Consider the following 22203-nt stretch of genomic DNA (forward strand, 5'->3'; position numbering starts at 1 on the left):
GTCACATGCTTGGTGGTGTAATTTCCATGCACTTTGTAATACATGCATGCAGAAGGGTTTCTCCTGTCCCTTGCCTTACATCCATTGTCCTGGGTAAATGTCAGATTGTGATTTGTTTAGATGTCTATTTTTTTTATTTGTTTATTTCTCTTTCCTCTATCCCTCAGCCTGGGGGCATGCTGTTATTTGGTGGGGGGAGAGTGTAAGGACCTGTGAAAATGTAATACGGAGAATTGCATATTTTGTTTTTGTAATTCCATTGTGCTGTATTTTTTTTAAGATGTTACTGTATTGTATACTGGGACTACATTACCCAGAATGCCTTGGTAAGAGTTGCCGCGTTTTTGTTATAATGTGTTGGCCAATAATTTTCATCCATGTTGATTGGTTTGCTAATGAGACGTGAATGGACCAATGAGAAGATGAGTGACTAAATATTGGGGGAAGTTTTTTTCTTTGGGGGGGGAAAGCAGGAAAGAAAAAAAAAGAAAAAGAGAGGAAGAGAGCGCGGAAGGAGAGCGCGAGAGCAACGTGCGGAGATTCGGAGCAGTTTTCTCTTTCTGAAGAGTGTTGTTTGGAGTTTTTGCTGCTTTATTCCACTGCCGGACGGGAAACCCGACCACAGAGGAGAGTGACCGATACGCCAGGACTTGGAAGTGTTCGGCTGCGAGTTTGTCTGCACCGTGACGCTGCGCAAACAGTGAGACGTGCTGAAAGAAATCCCTCCTCGGCAGAACTTGCTCGCGGGCGCCTCGCGGCATTGAGTTTCTACCCTGAACAAGGTTGCGGGTGACTTACATCTACACTGATACTGACCCACACGCACACACACCCTCGACTTGGTTGCGAGAACGTACTGTGGTAACGTTTTTTTCCCTTGGTACGGCCAAAAGTGCACCAACGAACGGGCCCCAACGTCCTGCGCCGAGCAACTGGTTCTTTTATTATTTTCTCTCCATGTTTTCCTGGCGCTGCAGTGAAGGGTAAATGTAAATTTACAGTTTAACTGTACTCTGCTCTTTATTTCTTTTTATTTATTATTATTTTGTTTACTTAGGTTACCTAACAAATTTTGGTAGTTTTCCCTGGGTTTAATAAATTGCCCTGGTTATGTATATGTATTGTTGAATGTGTTTTATTGGGGATGTGATAATCTGTTTTTTTTCTTCTTAGTATTCTGGGGAAATATGGTATATACTGAATAGCTTCATTTCAGTTTAATATTTCCACAGTGGAGGCACCGCGCTACTCTTTCTGTTAGATGCATATTTAAAATTTTGTTTGAGCGGGTAAATAGGGAATTGCAGCCACCGTTATTAAGAACTTGGAACCCAGGATCTTGTTTGGATTAACTTTAATTAATGTATAGTTGAGTGTACACCCTTTGGTGGCTGAAAGGGGGGGGTTACATAATGAAAAATTGGACAAAACTCATTTTAATTTTAAAATAAACAACATAAAAGTATACATGTTGTTCGTGTTTCTATTTTTTCATATACAACATATTTATTTTATATTGCTTATTTTATTTTATTGTCTCATGTAATTTGTAAATTGTAAAACATTAACCTATGAATTTATGTTCAAATATAATATTTGATAGCAATTATGTTGGGGGGCAATCCATGGCATTAGTATTAGAATATATTGTATTAGTTCAAACCTGGTGTGTTAATTTAAGCTGTTATACAGAGACTCTGAGAGCTGAGCATTATACCAGAAGCAAAGTACATACAGTAAGATGTAGCAACAACTCATACATGTTACATTTTATACATACATTCTATAGTTTTAAACTATGTACTTAATTACAAACTAAATAAAAAAACAATGAAATTTATGCAGATGAAAATAAAATAACAATACGAACTAATGATGCAGCTTCAGCCATGAATTCAAACTAGAAGCGAAGGACTGTGGAGCTAATCAGATCAAATCTGCCTGTCTCCAGTTCCTGATTGGCTGATATTGCCCCTATTCCAGTCTTTGTTTGGCTGGAAAAGTTGCAGAGTTCTAACAGAGTTCTACTGTAGTTCTGCATTTTTATCTATTGTTATGGCAAAACAAACTAGGAATATGACAACTGCAGAAATATCCACACCACTAGCTAATAATGTTTTTCAGTGACAATGTCAGACGAACCATTCTGACTTTACATTTAGAGCCAGACCAGAGGCGATTCTAGGTTCAGAGCTTTGGGGGTGCTGAGCACCCAGAGAGCTGCCCAGCAAGGCAAGATACACTTTACTCGTCACAATGAGAATTTTTCCCTGCCTCTTTCAGTCCCCACATCCTTAAATGTCTCCAGTTGTCCCGAGTTCTATCTGACTGTCTCCTTTGTGCATTTAAACCCCTGTTTCTCCCTGTCCTTTTCGTCTGTTGTCTTTGTCTCCGTCATCAGTCATCATTTTACCATCTCTGTGCAAGTCTGCAAATTTCTTTATTAAATCCTAAGAGTTTCTCTGTGCCTGGGACTGGGTCCTTGTCAAAAAACATGACATGACTGTTTTGTACATTTTAACAATTTAATTCCAACATTTGGGAGAGCTTAACATTTTCTCAGGTGGTACACACTGTAAAAAGTTTGAGAAACACTGATAAGGCAAGTTTATGTGCTTTTGGAAAACATTTAAAGCTGTTGTACAGAATCTGTGAAATAAACTAGCTTAAAACATTCTTAGTATATATATATATATAAACTGAGCACTCTGCTTCTCTTTACAACTCCTCACTCCACCAGGACCACTGCTTGGCACTTTCTGATAGTACGTAAATGTGGGGGGCAGTCATACAGACTAGACGGTCCAAAAGTTGACCTACCTACTATTGGCTGAGGTTTTGTAGATTTGTGGCTGAACCACATAAAAATATATCATTAATTTTATTCTGCCCAATTAATGATAATAATGTTATGTTGGAATATTGTTAAAGAGGGGCAAAAACTGCTTTAACACAGTTTGTTTTGCAGATTCTGTATAGGAGCTATAATATAGAGAGAACACAACTTCCAGATTGTATGAGTAAAATTAGGATCTTTTTCTGTCAGTTTAACAGTTTCTGTTTTGCCTGTCACTGACTATTCCCTGTTTGTTTTCTTACCTGGTTCTTCCTGACTTTGTACTTTCTCCTCATGGTCTGCTCTTTCCTCTTTCAACTGACAATCATACACAAATAGATTGTATTCAATTAGATAAAGATTTACATTAATATAAAAATACTATTAACATCACTAATAAAAAACTCTTCTCTCAGTGTCCTTTCAATCAAAAGGCAAATAATCAAACCATATGTACATTTAATAAAATATATGACTATTGAAACACTGATCCAACATTATTCTTGATTGACAGATCATGATCTACTTTTACCTGAATGTCCGTCATTTTTTAGGAAAAATTTCCTTATATCCATTATGAACCTGTGCAAAATACACACACACACCAAAAGTTATAAAGTTAATGGGCATCCAAGTAGCTACCTATGCGCGTGCTTAATCTGCGGTTCGGTTCTGGTTTCGGTCTGTTCTCATGAGTTGTGAAGAGAAAGGAACAAATTATAAATGTTGTTCATTTGCTAAATTAAATATCATGAATTTTAATTAATAATCTATCTCTGTATTTTTTCACAGGAATTTGTGACTGAAAAGTGTCCTGTCTGCATCTGACTTCAAGAGTTTTCTGACCAACCATATCTAACTGTCATATTTAAAAGTCATAACGTACAGTTATAAAGTACAAAACGTTTCTGTCGGTCTTTAATTTTTTCTATGATTAATACTTATTCGTGTTGTTTTATGTTTTGTACATCTTTTCAAATTAAGACCTCATTTGTAAGTTGCTGCTGGTGTAAAATAAAAATCTCCATTTTATCCCGTTTGTCTTATGCTTGAAATTTAAATTTACTTGAGTTGGATCAACTTAATTTACAACTGAAAAATTTGTTGTACCAACCCTATTCATTTATGTTAACAGTATTAAATTATGTTGGACGCAGCTGTAGTAAATAAGTTAAAGGAACCTAATAAAATTAATTTGACTGATTATTTTTTTTTATAAAATTACATTAAACATTTTAATAATGTAAGCAATAAGAAATTGTTAGACTTTTTAATGATAATGGTGTATCATAGACATAATTCAATTACCCTACAATTGCACAATCAATTACTATTACAGTAAATGATAAAGATTATGGTAAATCAACATAATTCTTTTACACAAGTTTAACATGAATGAAATACTTTGGTTTAGCAGGCAAAAATTGTGTAATTTGGCTACATTTTGATGATGTGGGACAGATGTACACATTTAAATCAAATAAATTCAAAGGATTATTTTTCTCAGTGTACTGGACAGAATTTAATGAAACTTTTACAGTACTTAGATATCTAACTGAAGTTTATCATGCATTATAAGTGAAATATAAATATTAAGTTAAAGCACTGATACGTGCCGGATTTAGAAGACAGGCATAATTAGTCACTGCACCTCATTGGAGCGCAAAAAAGATACATAAATTTCATGCACCAATCATTATTATCAAGGGTGACAAAATATTGATTATTACTCAATAATGTTGTTGTTGGGCTTTTGGCTGCTTCCATTAAGGGGTTGCCACAGTGGACCATCCGATCCACACAGAACTTAGGACAGGTTCACGCCAGATTTCCTTCCTGATGCAACCCTCCCATTTTATCTGGGCTTGGGACTAGCACCGCATTCAGTGACTGGGGTTTGGGTATTGAGTGGGAACTGAACCTGGGCCTTCCCCATGGCAGGTGACAATCCTACTACTAAGCATTTTAATAAATGTCACCAAACATTGTGTTCTTTTCTGCACCATTTTAAATCCTCTGCATGTCTGGAGTTTGACAGGGTTAAAAATCTTTGAGCTCGCATATCGCTCCACCCATGACCACGCGGACGACATGACTTCCATGACGAATTTCAAATTGCTCAGTAAATGATTTATAATCATCCTTTAATTGATTAATTATTTATACAATTCGGGTATTACTGTAGGTATTGGGTGATATTTTGATAGGATAACCAGTGCTTGCTTTAAGATCTACTAACATTATGATCTAATGAGAGGTCACAATTACAACGCAGAAAAGTGATTTTGATCTGTATGACTGATTTGCATGACTGTCAAGCTGACCAATCAGGGCAGAGCTTGACAGAAGTGCTGTGTTTCCATAGCCTTGTAGTGCCCTGTGAAGTGGACTGCGCAGGGTGTTCAGCCCTCTTAAGAATGGTTCATAATTTTACCGGAAGGGGACATGCAAAAGTCATTATACTGTAAGTGCTTGTGCTTGCTGGAGCCCAAAAAATGATACATCGATTTCAAGCATCAATCATTACTATTAAGGATGGCATGATATTGATATCACTCAATAATAGTCATTATGTATGTAATCTACATATATTTTAAGCAATATGTTAATATTACTTTGCCTATTAATCTACATAATAATAACCTCTAATTAATCTACATAATATTAATCTCTAATTAATCTCTAATACAACACCTATTTTGTTGGCTTGAGAAACGAGCAACTTGATATATGATACCAAATATCATGGAGTTTTATGTGGCATATGCGCTTCTTGCGAGCTGTGTTTCTGTTAGTGTGTGTGTGTGTGTCTGTGTGTGTGTGAGAGAGAGAGAGAGAGAGAGAGAGAGAGAGAGAGAGTGTCGTCCCACACAGTAGCACAAACACAAAACAAAACGGAAACACCTATCTTTTTTCAAAAGTAAAGCGCAGGTTAATTAAATTTTTTTTTACTTATATTTTGTATTAATTATTTTTATAGATTTATTTTTTTGGGTTGGGTCTCAGTTTTCATTATTTCTTATGAGGGAAATTTGCTGTAACAAGCACACTTCTGGAATGAATTATGCTTGCAATCCAAGGTTCCACTGTACTTTTTTTCAGTAGTTTGATAGTAGCAGCAACAAGTATTCAAGATGCTTAGGTGACAAGTGTAACTCACAGAGGAAGTGATGTCTGCATTTGTGACGTTGCAGGCTGTTCCGGAAGGATTAATTTTGGCCAAGCAATTTCCACATAAGCACCTGAAGTGCACTGTGGAATGGAACACAGCACCAACTTAAGGGACAGAGCATAATTTCATGAAAAGGGCAAACACAATTCGAAACACAAAGATCAATATCATACAGGCACATGTTGACTCCCACACCTTAGATGTTTAGGCAAAAATATGTCATAAATCACAAAGATCATCCACACAAAACAACCATCATTACATCAAAAATACTATATAGAAAACAGTAATATATAAACTTGCCCAAGTTGTATTTTAGACATTTATTGCTTCAGGACCTTTGTATTTAATGTTGGATCATTTTATGCTTCTCATTATTAGAGACAGCTTATTAATTTTTATACCAGCTACAGAGTCCACTTTAGTTTATTAACTTGTGTAAGATAAGGATGTTATTAATGATGCGCCATTATCCATGAAGTACATGTGGATCGAGTTAATTTTAGTTTAACTTAAACCACCGACCAGAATTTTTTCTAACCTGGATTATTATTATTATTGTTGTTGTTGTTGTTGTTTGTTTAATCTTTGTCAGCTATTTCACTTCCTCTGTGTATCCATCCATGAGAGGATTGGCTTATTTGAATTAATTGCTGCCACTTAATTGGACAAACTACTGACTGCAGTCTGCTAAAATACCAACTGACAGAAGCCTGTGGTCTCTCTCACCTCCAAACTTGCATTCCATGTAACTTCCACTGAATTTGTGAGTAGTTTAGAAAAATGTGAATGAGGACTTCGTGACTTGAGTACCCGCTGGAATTTAGAGAAGTTAAATTTTCGGAAATTTGTTACAATAATCCACTGTTTTTGGAGCACTTGGTAGTAGTGATGGCTAGATGAATCCCCTTATACTGTAGGTGTCAAGGCTTCCCCCAGCCAATAGTTTCAACAACAGGTTCATTCATGAGGCTTTATTCAAGGGCTCATTGTACTGCCATCTAGTGGACAAAGTTTGTGTAGCAACTAGATCGTAACATTGCAAGCAGCACAGTTAATATGTACAGTACATGCAGCTGCACTGTTCAAGGAAATGTTTATTTATGCACATATTAGACATCTCTGAATCTTTGAAAATTAACTAAAGAGTGCACGAGCCCTTAAGCCATAAGCGCCAAACGAGTCGGTCACGCGATTCCGGCAAACGCGGAGGCTTCGTTTGTCATTGGTCACGCTACTCTCAGGAAACTCTCACCTCCAGGCGAGGTTTTATTTGGACACGCCCCATTTTGCTCGATACAAGCTTCGGAGCTTCTGTGTCATAGGCTGTGTTACATTCCGAAGTGTACTTTACAGAGTACTTCAGGCCGAATGGAACGCACCTGCAGTAACATCACTACTTGGTAGTCTTAATGAGGAGTCCTAACCCTTTGTTTTCTCTTTTCAGTTGGAGGGAAAGTAGGTAATGTTAACAATAATCAGAGAACTGAAAGTTGTTAGAAGTTGAAAATTTATTATATATTAATTGTTGAATATTATATTACATTTAAAACATTATTTTACATTACATTTCTAATAAGATCATATTTACAAATATGGGTATAATTAAAAATGTATTCAAATAAATGTATACTTTTATTATTTTTAAAGCATGGAATTGGCATGGGAATAGAATCCCATGTAGTTTTAAGCTGTGATCAAAGTAATGGTGGAACCAATGGGATCTAATTGTGTTTGAATAAAGTCGTAAATTTTTGTTGGGGTAAAGCAATTAATAAGTTAACTTTCGATAATGCAGCATAGTGGTAGTGGTCAACTTTAACTCTTCTCGCAAGTACTTTGGCTGATTGAACCTAAATAGTTTTTGTTGATTTAACTTGATTTAATTCAGTTGCAGCCACAGCAAAAGGTCTGCTTCTTGCTCAGAGACAAATTGCTTATTTTTATAAGTAGCTCACTCATTTATGGCAATATTTGTTAGTTTGTTTACAATAGCTTGCTGCATAGTGCACTGATTAAGCAATTAGTGAACTAATCTCTGGAAAGTTCCTAGAAGTTTCTTGCAAGTGAAAAAAAAAATAGTGTGGATGTTTCTGTGATGGTCTTATTCCTAGTTAAATTTGCTACAACATTAGACATGAAACTTCGGACTCTTTGTTATGGAGAAAATCTCCATTGATGTGGCAGGACTAAGCTGTTCTATGTTCTTCTTCCATGCTGTTTGTAATACAACAGATTTAGTTTGACGCCATTTACATTCTAAGGGTGACTAACCATTTAAAGCATGGCGAAAGCACATGTGCTTGTCGTTAACAAAAGATAAAAAGATAAATAACAGAATCCTTATCTTGTGAGTAAGCTTCATTTGATAGTGTAATTCAGTTCCTGCTCCAGCACTGGTATATAGTACATATACTACTTTGCCAAAAGTATTTGCTTGTCTGCCTTTACATGCATATGAGAAACAGCTTAAACAACTTGAGAAACAGCCAATTCTTAATCCATTGGGTTTAATATGATGTTGGCTATAACAGCTTTAACTCTTCTCGGAAGGCTTTCCACAAGGTTTATTTTTATTTTTATGGGAATTTTTTACCATTCTTCCAGAAGTGCATTTGTGAGGTCAGACACTGATGTTGGATGAGAAGCCCTGGCTCACAGTCTCTGCTCTAATTCATCCCAAAGGTGTTCTATCAGGTTGAGGTCATGACTCTGTGCAGGCCAGTCAATTTCTTCCCCACCAAACTTGCTCATCCATGTCTTTGTGCACCAGTGCAGTCATGTTGGAACTGGTGTTGGGTTATTTTTTAGGAGTTGGGCTCGGACACTCGCATGGCAGTAGAAAGAAAACTTGAGGGAACCCATAACTCCTTTGGGTTATAATAGATAACAGGTACTGATCTGCAGTCATACAGTGTGTTAGATAGCTGAAAGTTTAATATAACAGAAGATGTCCAAGTTAACATGGAGTCCAGTTCAGTTCGGCACAAGCATGGCACCAGGATGAGTCAGACAGGTGCAGAGGGCAGAGAGGGTCTGGATTGCTGGGAGCTCGGGAGCAGCGTGTGGATTAACAACACTATACAACACTCCCTCTCATTTTAATCAAAACTAAAATGTTGTGCTATCTTGTCTGCTGCAATACTACATTATACTCTTGACTGCAATGGTTTGCATAAGAAAAAGAAAAAGCAAGTGTATTTATTTATTATTTATTTTTCAACCTGCTCTTCACTGTGTGAAAAGTAAAATTACTATTGTAATTTTTATTATGTTAATTATTGTAAAAAAAAATTATCTCCTCAGGACAAATGAAGATGAAGATGGTTATAAAAAGCACAAAAGATGCATTTTCTATTTGTAGTCAGGGATGTTTACCAGAAGACCACTAGGGAGAGACATTACATTATTACTGTATTATTATTATTATTAGTTAAGTTAAGCCTTTATTTGTCACATATACAATACAGCCTAGTGAAATTCCTTCTTCGCATATCCCAGCGTAACTGGGGTCAGAGCGCAGGGTCAGGGCCTTGCTCAAGGGTCCAACAGTGGCAATCTGGTAAAACTGGGGGATCAAACCACCGATCTTCCGATCAGTAACTCAGTGCCTTATCCCTCTGAGCCACCACTGCCCCTAATAATAATAATAATTATTATTATTATTATTATTATTATTATGCCAAGATACAATCACCTTATCATTTTCTTTTCTCTTTCTTTTTTATTTCTATTCCATAATTTTAAGCCCTTAATACAGTATATACAGTATATATATGGAAATATCTTTTGTCTGCAACTGAGAGTAAAAATCAAATTTAATCATTTATTTTGTGTTAATATTAGGCTGACTTCTGTATATTGCTGATATTGTTGCAATTGGTCAGGACAAAATACTTCAATCAAAACGACAACGATTGTGACATCCTGCCTTGTGCAACACAGCATCTTAAAGCTACATGCAAAAGTGTGCTTACCATAAAAAACTAAAAAAGATAGAATGCAAAGTTGACAAGTCCTCTGCACCTGTGTAAGACAGCATTTTAAAGCTACATGCAAAAGTGTGCACACCCTTAAACAAAATCAGTGACTGCAAACTTGACAAGTTGTCTATACTAATTCTGAGAAAAGAACTACAGTGTAGGAAAAACACACAGATGTCTCCATGTTTACCTTTTGTTAAAAACGATCTATTTAAGTAACCGATGAGTGATACATATTTATATTCTTTAAAACAGCAAATTGTATAGTCAGGGTACAGAATTACCAAGCAAATACTTATGATTGAACTAAAGCAAATACTACGATACAATAAAGTCATAAAAAATTGAAGTTGTGCTACCGTACTTTCTTACTGTTGATTCTTGGAGAAGATATTTAAATGTGTTGTCATGTACTAAACTTAATGTCAAGACTTTCGTGACATTCCAGCTTGGAGTTCTGAGATGATGTTGAATCCCCCCTCCCCCTCTTTTTTTTCTCTCCAAAAGTCAGATACGTTATGAGCTTAAGTTAAACACAATATTTGCTAGCAATATATATATATATATATATATATATATATATATATATATATATATGAAAAGTACATAAAGATGCCTATCTAATTGAATGCTTTTATAAAGATTGTGTTTATATACATGAATCACAGTCTGTTTTATTATGAACAGTCTCAAATTTAATACTGCACCTTTAATTCACCAGAAAAGGGGCACTGCAGGGAAAAAATTAATTAAGGAACTTTAATGATGATTAGTTTGTACAGCTGAACTAACATGAATGCTGTAGGTGTACAATCACATAAGCCTGACTGTCAGCAAGGATAAGATCAGTGTTAAGGATAAAATCAATAAGTTGTGAGATGGCATGGCAGCAGCACTGGGCAAGACTGAGTAGCCATAATCAGTCCTGCAGGGGTTTTTCACCTGCTCCAAAGCAATGGGGACGTCATTCGGAGCCGTGTGGTTCAGGTTGTCTCGTACCTGTTATGGCAAACAATGGGTCAGTAGGATTGGGATTGGGAATTTATCAATAAATTGTATTCAAGTTTACATGAATTTTTCATTTATTTACCGTATGTGTTCGGTTAAGAGCACAACAAGTAAAATGCCTTTTCACATGTTTTTCTCCTCTAATCACATTCTAATCACATGTGATACAAAATGTAAAGTGTGTGTGTGTGTGTTTGTGTGTGTTTATGGAAGAATTTTAAGCTTAAACATTAGAAACCATTAGCATTAATTTCTTAATGGCTGTTTTTACTCTACGTGCAGACATACAGTAACGCCTCCAGAGGGCACTGTTTCATTTTTTTTAACCCTTGACCATAAAAGAGCTTTAAATTTGCCCTAAAAGTATCATATTATATGGTGTAAAATGCCTTTTCTGTACGATCCAATATAAAGTAGACATATTTAAGGGGCTAAACACTTGTCCCATCAAGACCTCACTAATGTAAAAACAAAAACAAACAAACACGTACTTAGAATTTTACTCCAGACGGGCCCACATTTTTCGTTAACCAATACCACTTCCTATGTAGGCAGATATTTACCCTTTTGGACTTTGGAAAATCTTGGAGTTTTATTTCTTTTAATAAAACCAGAGCCATTGTGTAAATGAAACCGATTCAAATGATCATTAAACAAGTTCATTGTTGACAATAATAAAAATCTGTATATTATTACACTATTAACCATGTTAAGTTATTTATTACTGTCAGAATAAAATTCACAAATTTTAAACAAACAATTAAAAATAAACATACAAAATACAAACAAATAAAACAAATAATATACACACATTTATTATTTTATTTTAATGTTTAGTTTGTGATAAGGTATTTGCTTTTTGGCAGTATAGTTCCTTTATTATGTGCAGCAGCACACAAAATCAGAGCAGAGCTTACTGACAGCCTTAATACTTAGGCCTTGTTCTTGGGCCTAAAATTTTTTGATAAACGATTGTGCTCTGAACGTCCTAGACGTTTATGTTGCGTTTTGTAGTGGCGCTTGATTGACTTCTACACCGGCGTTTGTTTGTCTCTGTCTAACGTCAGCCTGCAGCCCAAATTGTACTTTGTGTGGGGCAGTGTGTTGGAACCTGGATATGAAATCCCGCCGCTACTGGGTTCACTCTCTGACTTCACAACGTCGGAATAAAGGAAGTTTTTTTGTGGTATATAAAAAAATGCTAAGTATGTATGTAAGTAAATGCTAATGGTAGAAATGTAAGTTTCCTGACAAACGCACGTCACCAAAGCCCGTGTGAACACTCTCATTGACTCCTATGTGTAGAAAACACTCGCCGCTTGATCCGCGCTCACTGGACGCTACGAACGCAAGAAAAACGCTCGATTTTAACGCCTGTGTGAACAAGGCCTTATCCATACACTGTGATTTCAGCCTAGTTTTAACACTTACAGTAGGAGGTGAAGCACAATACAGTAGGGTGCTCTTTCTCACCACCACAAAGTTCGGTGTTCCACACGGTTAGGTTTTTGACCCATTGCTATTTCTCTTTACATGCTTCCCCGGGGCAACATAATTTGTAAGTATGGTATTAGTTTCCACTGTTATGATGAGGACAGTTATATGTCTTAGCAAAGGCAGATGAAAGACACTAACTAAATAAAGTTGAGGAATGTATGAAATTATTCACTGGATGCTAACAACTTCCTTCTGCTTAATTCTGACAAGACAGAAGTAGTTGCACTAAGTTAGAATGCAGTTAGAAGTAACCTTTTCGATCACACAGTAACACTGGAGGCCTTTCTGTTTCATCATGTGCAGCAGTCTTTCTTTTGAAACTCATTTAGGTTGTCTGGGTGTTTAACTGGGTGCATAAACAAGCTTCAGTTAGCCCAGAATGCAGAGTCCTCACTTGATCAACGAAAGTTATAAGCACATCACCCCATCTTATCCACACTGCATTGACTCGAATTGATTTTAAAATACCTTTGATCAATAAAGAACTGAATTAACTAACGCCATTCAAGTGAATTGCTGGTGTTTTATGATTCACCATGCCTTCATTAATCAAAAGATGCAGCTGCTTGTCAGTATCTCATATTATGAAAAATTCTATGATAAGCTCCAAAGTTATGGAATAGTCTTCTAATTAATGTTTGGGACTCAGACACAGTCTCAGTGTTTAAGTCTAGGCTGAGAACCTACTTATTTAGCCAAGCTTTTTGTAAATAAATTTGTCTTAGTTAAAGGAGCAGATGTTGGACGTAGAGCATTATGATGCTTGGATATTTAGATGCTGTCTTCACCACTCTCATTGATCTCACAGGTTTGTTGACAGTGGAGTGACTGGTTGCTTTACATCCCAGGGAGACCTCATGGCTGTGTTTCTTTCTGGTTCTCCTTTTTAGTTATGCTGTCAGTTAGTCCCGCTGAAGTCCCTACTTGTAGTAAATATATATTCACTCCATACATTATGTAACTGTGACCTGTATCCTAATCTCCTTTAAGCTACACACTCCTGATGTGTTCAAGACCCTGAAAATGAATGTCTAGACCATCTAGCCGCCCACAACTACACACTACATGTCATTACTGCATTATAAAACTGCTTGTGTCTGTCCTGATTTCAAAGTTGGCCTACAGAATTAAAACACAGACTCACATGGAAGTGAACATTACAATATTTGCTTTAAAATATTTTCATCACTTCTCCTGAATAAAAGCTTAAAACCAACAGCAACACCGCTTGACATTACAGGAACTTGGCTAAGAGTTTTTGCCACATCCTCTGTAAAGTCCTAACCTTGCTTCAAGTTGTTTCTACATGTTCGGGCCATCAAAGGAGTTCCTGAGTAGTCATGTGTTTCCGAGGTGAAGCACGCAATGCGATCATGTTCCTGCCGTACTGAGAAAACTTTGTACTCTGATGATATTAGATATAAGTGTTAACTTCATTAGGGTAGTGGGGGAGTATATAGAGAAATAAAGATAGATTTTACTTTTATAACTTTGTTCTATATATTTTGCATATTCAAAAGTCCCAGGTTGACTTGAACACCTGTTGTAGCAGAAACTTCTATTCTATTCTATTGAAAATGTTGTTAGTGAACATTTCATTCACATTTCCTGTTGGGAATCAACAACATACAGAACAGAGTTTGATCTCTCTTTTTTTTTGGTAGGTCTATAGTTTTGTACGCAGGCAGCAGTGATTTATGCAAGTGCCAGTAGCAATGCTGCTAGCAGATGCAGGACAGTAGGAATGTGAGTGTGTGGTTGCTCTGTTCTTACCATTTCAACAGCTTTAAACACTCTAATCAGGTTCCTTCCAAGTGCATCTTTGACCTCATCAGCTGTCCAACCACGTCTCAACAGTTCTGCTACCAGATCGGGATACTTGGAAACATCTTCCAGACCAGTTGGTACCCTGCTCCAAAACATGTATATATATATATATATATATATATATATATATATATATATATATATATATATATATGTGTGTGTGTGTGTGTGTGTGTGTTTGTGTGTGTGTAAGAGAGAGAGAGACAGAAAGAGAGAGAGAAAGAGATAAATGACTATAGAAACAATAAAACTGTATCTAACAGTAAAGAACAGATCGTTTATATAAAACCGTGATTTGATGTTGTTGTCATATTTTAACGAAGGACGAACAAATAATGAAGCTTCAGACCAAGTCAATTCTTATCTAGATAAAGAATCCTTACATCGTCATATATTAAAACCGCTAATCTTTTCATCAAGTGTTGCAGATCATGGCTGCATATTGAAGCTGGTGTTTTGATCATTTTGTCAAAAGTGTAACTAGAACTAATTGTTTTTCATAGTTAGATGTACATTTGACACTTAATAATAATTAATATTGATTCTAAGCTCGTGTTAAATGTACAGTGTCAAACTTGTTTTATTTTTTGTTTTCATATGGAAGGCTCTGTTGAAACGTAAAAACTACAATGCTCTGGCCTTTTTTACTCACTGTGCATCATGTAAAGTGACCTACAACCCCGCATTTATATTTGCACCTGAAAAAGATACTCACTCGAATTTCGCTGTAATAAATAATGGAAACTAAATCTTCTCATTCCGTAGCTCAAAAAATAAAAAAATAAAAATCATTAATACAAAATATTAAGTAAAAATAAAACAAATTAATCTGCACTTTACCTATAAAAAAAGTAAAAATAAATCCTGACAGATAAATGTTTCCGCTTATGCGCGCAGGCGATGTGTGTGTGTCTGTGTGTGTTTGTGTATGTGTGTGAAGCTAAAGTAAGAGGAGAGGAGGAATCAGCTTCTCCCCTCTTTGTGTCTTACACAGTAACACTTTCCCCGCTCTTATTTGTGTTTCACAAACACACACACACACATTAACAAAAAGACTGCTTTATCGGAAAAATTAGCAAGGAACATTGTTAACAACTCTCGAGTAAGTGCAAGCTAACGGAATCACTGCTGTAAAGTAAAAAGAAAAAACGAATGAACCTGCACTTTACCTTTAAAAACAAAGCAGTGTTTCTGTGTGGAGCAAAGAGTGTGTGTGTGAGGAGGAGGGGGGAGGTGTGTGAAGGCGAGAGGAGGAGGGTGTGTGTGAAGGGGCACGGTGTCAAATTGCACGCGCACACTCACACATAACGGCATGCTGGCACAGAGAGAAAAGAAAAGGGATCTTAAACCTCTCTAAAAAGGCTTTCTTTTGCTTTACTACATGCACACATGTTATAATAAACAGTACACGCATGCTGTACACACACGCAAACGAACACAAAATAAAAGATGGTTCACGCACACACACGTGGTCACAGTGTTATAGTAAACAGTACACGCATGCACAGTATTATATTCATAAAAAAGTTACATTTCAATTTACTCATGAATAGTGTGCTTCAACCAGTGTGTGACAATGTTTCACAGTCTGAATATTTCAGCTGATGGTGAGAATAACACATGGTTCCTATTTTTGGTTCATTTAAATCTAGGGCACAGCTCAGAATAGGACCTCAAAAGGAAACTCCTGACGCATGTTTACCTGGTAACACCATCATAATCACCACCAAAACCCACTACGCTGGAACCAGCTACTTTCTTGATGTGGTCAAAGTGATCTTTGCAGAGAAAGAAACAGGAAGTGGTGTTAAACCTTACAAAAAAGTTCAATAAGTTCAAACCTCATTGTGTGTCTGACTCACCTGCCACATGTGAGAGGTTTGCTTGTTTGCTACATGTGACATAGTCATTATAGAAATTTACCATAACAATTCCGTTATTGTTTTTCTGGAATAATGACAAAAAAAAAACAGATGCAATTTTAGTTACACCACAATGACAAGCTTTTGTAAAGTTCAGCGTACTGTAATTGATAATTGCAAAGAACTGCCAGAAACAATGTAGTTAAACAATAACTATAAAATCCTTCCTATAAAAACTTTTTGCAGGTAGATGAATTTTATTACTTTTGCTGTGTCAGACAAAGTGATTACATGCAAGCTGATAAAATCTTTTATGTCCCAAGTTTAATGTCTTTTACCACTTTTATGAGGATGTCATCAGGGACATTTCTCTTGTGAGGACAGATGCTGTAGGCAGAAGAATGGCTAAACATGATGGGGGCCTTGGTGATCTCCAGCACTTGGTTCATCACCTGTTCTGACACATGAGCCAGGTCCACCAGCATGCCCAACCGGTTCATTTCGAGTATCAGTTGCTGTGAAAAGTAAAAAAAAAAAAAAATCTTTACATGTGAGAGTAATAAAAAAAAAAAAAGCAATAAGCTTTACTTATGACAAACCCTCTACATACAGTATGATGGATCTATCAAAGAGGAAACAGAAGTGGATTGTAGTAAAACTAAAAGCTGCACCAAAAACAAAAGTATATTTTACATAAATAAAAGAAAGGTTTTGTCTGTACATTGGTCAGAACTCCTCCTTTAGTGATATCTCATGTTTTAATGATTCATTAACAAAAATGCACTACAAAATGTAAGAATAAAATATAAAGTTTAATATAAAAATTCTTCTTCTTCTTATTATTATTATTATTATAAAACAATTTTAATAAATTTTATCAGTAAGTGTATGTGCAGATCAATGGCTGGTTTGACAGATGTTCAGGATGGTGTGCTAACCTTGCCAAAGTCACTTAAGCCATTGTGCTCCTTGGGATCTGAATCTGTATCTACCAGCCAGTTATCTGCCCTGGGAGATACAGTAAAACATAATTTCTTAAGATTAATGCTTTCTCATAATCATAATGCAAACGGTAACGTGGTTGTGTTTTAGGGAAGAAGTCAACTTAAATCCATGGATAGTATTGGTTAACTCACAATATACGTATTTATAGTTTAGATAAAAACAAACCTAATAAATTATAGGTTTGAGGTCCAGTGGCTCACCAGGGTGTGTTGCAGCTGTGTGTAAGGGTCAGATAACGGACTCCCAGATGATACATGGTGCGCAAAGTTCCCATACTGCTGTCTATGGAGTGACCTCCTTCTACCCCGATCAGGCTTGCTGTCTTATTGTTGGCAAAGGCATCTAATATGTCTGGAATCGAAAAACAAATATACTTTTAATAATTTTTTTGGTCTTTAATATTGAAGACCAATGATACAAAGTTACTACTTAGTAAGTAGTTAATACTACTTAGATAAGGACCGGAATGTTATGTTACCTTGACTGCTGGAAGCAAACATGAAATCCTCTGGGTATTTGTTGCACATTCTATGAATAACATCGATCTGTTCCAGGGTTTGTCTAACTGCATCTTTATACTGACTGTCACATGGGACATATGCAGCCCAGAACTGCAGAACAAAAGCAGACATGTACGTGTACTGCATACAGTATAGTTGCAAAAAGAGGGTAAGCACAACACTGTAGTACAATTACTGCACCTTTTCTTCAAGACCAGAAAGTTTTTTCTCTTACTTAATACTTTCTATCTAAAAATCAATCGTTACTTTCTATTTAGTACATGTCTATAGTCCTATATTTGTAAAATCATAATTCCTTAGCATCAGAGGTTGAAGAATGATATTGAATGTGACATCTGATTCCATTAGCATTCACCAGTTATTGTCCTGCTTGCGGAAATGTGAGTAATAATGAATAAATATGTGGTATAGTAGCTTGACCAAAGGTGGAAAGAGTACAAACATAACAACATGATTAAAACACTGCTAGAATTGTAAAATTCCATTGAGTAAAAGTTAACGGGGTGTTCAACTAACTCATCTCGACTTGTCTAGTAAAAAAATCTGTAAGTAATTACTTTCTACTTTATGTTAATTCAGGTATGTTTCTAGGCACAAAGTAAGATTTAGACCACTTAGATTTATTTTAACACGACTAAAGATTAAAGTGGCATCTTAAGTTTAAGCTTTTATAGTGCAAAACACAATGGATCACTTAGCTAGCTAACGGATTATCTGGACATGTTTCAGCAAGTTGGATGTTGGGCTTTACCAAGCTGTCACCTTTAAAGCATTTCCAACTTAAGACACCTGATATATTTGATATTTGACTTAAGAAATGATATATTGGGTCTTGAAAGTAAGTTATTTAAAATAAAAATTAACTGTGATTAAAATAAATGTAGCAGAGTTAAATATTTTGTTTTTAATATAAAAACATATGATTGACATATTTAAAAAAAAAAAAAAAACTTTTTTTTTTTTACAGAGAACAAAGTACTTTAATCAGTGTACTAATATTTTCCCACTTTCCATACCTGGACTTAGCTAATGTTTTCCTATGTTACTTTGTTTTGTCCCTTGGATAAAACAGGCACATCAAATTCTAATTTAAATTTGATTTGTCACAAACATGATCATACACATATTGACATGCAGTGTAATGCTTATATGGTTCTCTATTACTTAAAAATGAACTACACATTAAAATGTTATGCTTACAAACCCGGATTAAGCTAAAGATAGAATTTACACTTTTAAAAAATAAATCAAATGAAATTAAACTAGAAATCCAAAATTTTAATTACACAGGAACAAATTTACCGAAATGAAAGTGTAAAGTGTGTGAAGGATAAAAAGTACAAAAATACTTTTACAAGTTCATTTACTTTTTCATTAATGCAAAATACGTTTAAAAGTTACCATGAGAATTTTAAGACTTCATGTTTAATGAGCAATTTTTATGTTTATTTAGTTGAGTAGTGGCTCTTTTATTTAAACAATAGCTAAAGTACACTCTAAAAAACGATTTTGGTGGGTGGTAAATACTACCCTTGCAAATAGTCTACCATTTACCTATTATTTTAGTCAGCAAGTTTAATTATATAATAATAAGTAAAATTCACCCACACTATCTAATTATTTATAGTAATAACTGCAACCTAAAAAAACATTGTAATATATACCCCAAACATTGGCTCTGTTGTAAGCATGAGCTATTTGAGGCACATGTTCATTTGTCAAGCTTCTGGGCTAAAGGTAAGATATCTTTGTAACATGCTGTCTATTTATCATATCATGAAAGCAAAGGGTAACATTTATTCTTATCTCTCATAAAATTTGTGGTCATTGTTCTATGCTTGACAAGGAGTTCACTTTTGTAGCTTTCTTTAGGCAATCATTTGTCATAAGCTAGCTTAGCTAATGTTAATGTACAGGAGGAAAAAGTATTTTTTCCCGCATTAGTTGGATATTAGTGGTACGGAAAAAAACGTGATTTCAAACATTTTACCAGGACTATTATTTTGACTCTAATTTTATGCCTGTAAAGTAATAAAGCACAATCTGTTTTAAGTTACTGAAACATTAGCTAGTAAGATAGCCAACTTTTATAGCTAGCTAGTGACTGCCAAAGTCTAGGCTAACTGACAAAAAAGATAAAAAATAACTTTAATTACAGAAAGCTAACGTTAAATATTAGTATTTGTGTTTTTTGCTGGTAAAACAAGAAGTTTGGAGTTGAGCTTTAGCTACAGCATTTAAAATATACACTTGCCTGATATTAAAGTTGTGTTTGAGAAATGTTTGTCACTCAAACAAATTTTTGAGTTGGAAAAATTATATGCATATAAACTTAATTGTAGTTAATTTTTTACGTTTGATATTGAGTTAAACATAGTGTTTAAATCTAGAACATGTGTTTTCTAAATTATGTTTATAATCCATTTCTTCATTAAAAAGCTGCAATTTATATTGATACAAACTATTTAAAATTAGGACAGTCACAACATTTTCTTTTTGTAACATGGATATAATTTACTTTAAGATGTGCTTTTATGAGCTATAATTAGGTTAATGCCATATATGTGTCAATAATAAAGAATTGTTATAATCCTATGTTAAAATGTTAAATGAAATATTACAACTTGAAATGTTTATACCAGTGTGCATGTGTCTGTTTGTAGGATTTGGACTTTCCTGTGTGTATGAATTGGACTCAATAGTCTGCATGAGGTGAATTTGTCTGCCTTTGACTGTTTAGGTAAACTTAGCTAAACTCCACACTGAATGGAATAGAGTGCTTTCTTGCTTCAGTCAATTTTAATTTTATTTGTATAGCGCTTTTAACAATTGATATTGTCGCAAAGCAGCTTTACACAATCAAAAGAATGTTGGGGACAGTTACCCAAGTCTAAGTACAGTTATTCAGTGTTATTCTCTTATTTAGCTATTTTTTATAAAAGACAGTTTTGTACCTCGTTTCTTTGTTATTTGATTATTTAATAAAAAAAACATATATATATATATATATATATATATATATATATATATATATATAACCATAATCTACTGTGTCGGGTCAACTTTTTAAATGAATTTAAACTTTCCTGACTAAATTATGGCTAGTTAGTCATAAACTACATATAGAATCTACCCCAAAAATGTGAGGTAACAATTTGCACTCAGTTTGTTTGGGTACATTTCACCCCATATTTTTCATAAAAAAAACCTAAATAAATTAGCTATATAACATAGCTATCACATAATGTTACTTAATTTTAATAAGTAATTCATTATGTGATGCAATGAGTAAACTTTACCTAATTTCAATTTGCATGTTATAGCTAATTTATTTAGGTACTTTTTACAAAAAATATGGGGTGAAATGTACCCAAACAAACTGAGTGCAAATTGTAACCTCACATTTTTTGGGTAGATTATATAGGTAGTTTTTTTACAGTGTACTTATATTCCTATTGTACATGAGTACTTACATACCTGTGCTGATAAGTGTCCCCTTTTGATTTTTTCGATGTTGGTGTGTGTGGAACCGAGTGTGTGCAGGTCCTTAGTGTTTAGCTCATTGTTAAACTGCAGCCTCAGTTGCCATGGCAAATCATTGTGTCTGGGGGATATCAAAACATACATTTGGATTATATTATAGCATCTATAAGAATAAACTTTTGAACACATTTGACTTTGGACTATATGGGTATGTGACTATGTTCATTAATGCCTGCTTATGGTAAAAAATAATTGGTCTTGAGCTTTTCTTACCCATCTATGAGTGGTGTCTCAGACATCAGTTTCAGTGCTTCATCCTTGTATATGTCACCTCTGGAGGTAATTGTAAAAGCCAAGAGGAAGAAACATATGTCCCTGATGCACCTCATTTCGTTCAACTACTTCTGTGTTCTACTCTACCACTGATTTCCCAATTTCTCGTTCTCTCTCTCTCTGTCAGTTACACAGACACACAGTGGATATGAGATCATCATCAGGGTTATAGACTTTTTATTTACTTTGGGTTAATATGTAAAGTGAATTTTAGCTGTGACAGTAATACATTTATTATGAGATAAACTTGTCAAATTGCCCTATAAAAAAGCATTTATATTTTGTACTTATGGTCTCCTAGCCTTCTAACATCCTGTTAATGTTCAACTAGCCTTCTAAATAGACTCATTATTATAAGTTAGATTCATAATACAGTGTAACTTTGGATTACGAGCATAATTTGTTTCGGAAGCAGGCTTGTATTCCAAAACACTAAATGAATCAAATAAAAATTTCACAAAAGAATAATGGAAACGCCTCTGGTTACTTTGCTGTAACCCTGTTCCCTGAAAAAGCGGGAACGAGATGCTGCATGGAAACGCTATGGGAACATCTTTTTTAGAGGTGAAATGTGACCACACGCCTCGTAGGCTAGGGCAATAGCATCTCTCACCCAATGTGACAGCGTTTGTCTACTTGCGGCCCCCATAGCATGTGAAAAGCTGCTCTGATTTAC

General features: G+C 35.1%; 1 protein-coding gene across 1 annotated transcript; it reads right to left on the bottom strand.

The window, feature by feature from the left end:
* Positions 1 to 10736: 10736 nt before the first annotated feature.
* Positions 10737 to 21680, bottom strand: dpep1 (dipeptidase 1). The gene is made up of 10 exons (XM_053513532.1): positions 21468 to 21680; positions 21189 to 21315; positions 17669 to 17801; positions 17391 to 17541; positions 17124 to 17193; positions 16524 to 16700; positions 16186 to 16270; positions 16026 to 16101; positions 14270 to 14405; positions 10737 to 10990 (listed from the first exon to the last, which is right to left on the bottom strand). Exons 1-10 carry the CDS (start codon positions 21581 to 21583, stop codon positions 10805 to 10807), a joined length of 1257 nt encoding a protein of 418 aa, XP_053369507.1. The 5' UTR covers positions 21584 to 21680; the 3' UTR covers positions 10737 to 10804.
* Positions 21681 to 22203: the final 523 nt, after the last annotated feature.

Source organism: Clarias gariepinus, chromosome 15 (assembly GCF_024256425.1).
Source record: "Clarias gariepinus isolate MV-2021 ecotype Netherlands chromosome 15, CGAR_prim_01v2, whole genome shotgun sequence".
Classification (NCBI taxonomy): Eukaryota; Metazoa; Chordata; class Actinopteri; order Siluriformes; family Clariidae; genus Clarias; species Clarias gariepinus.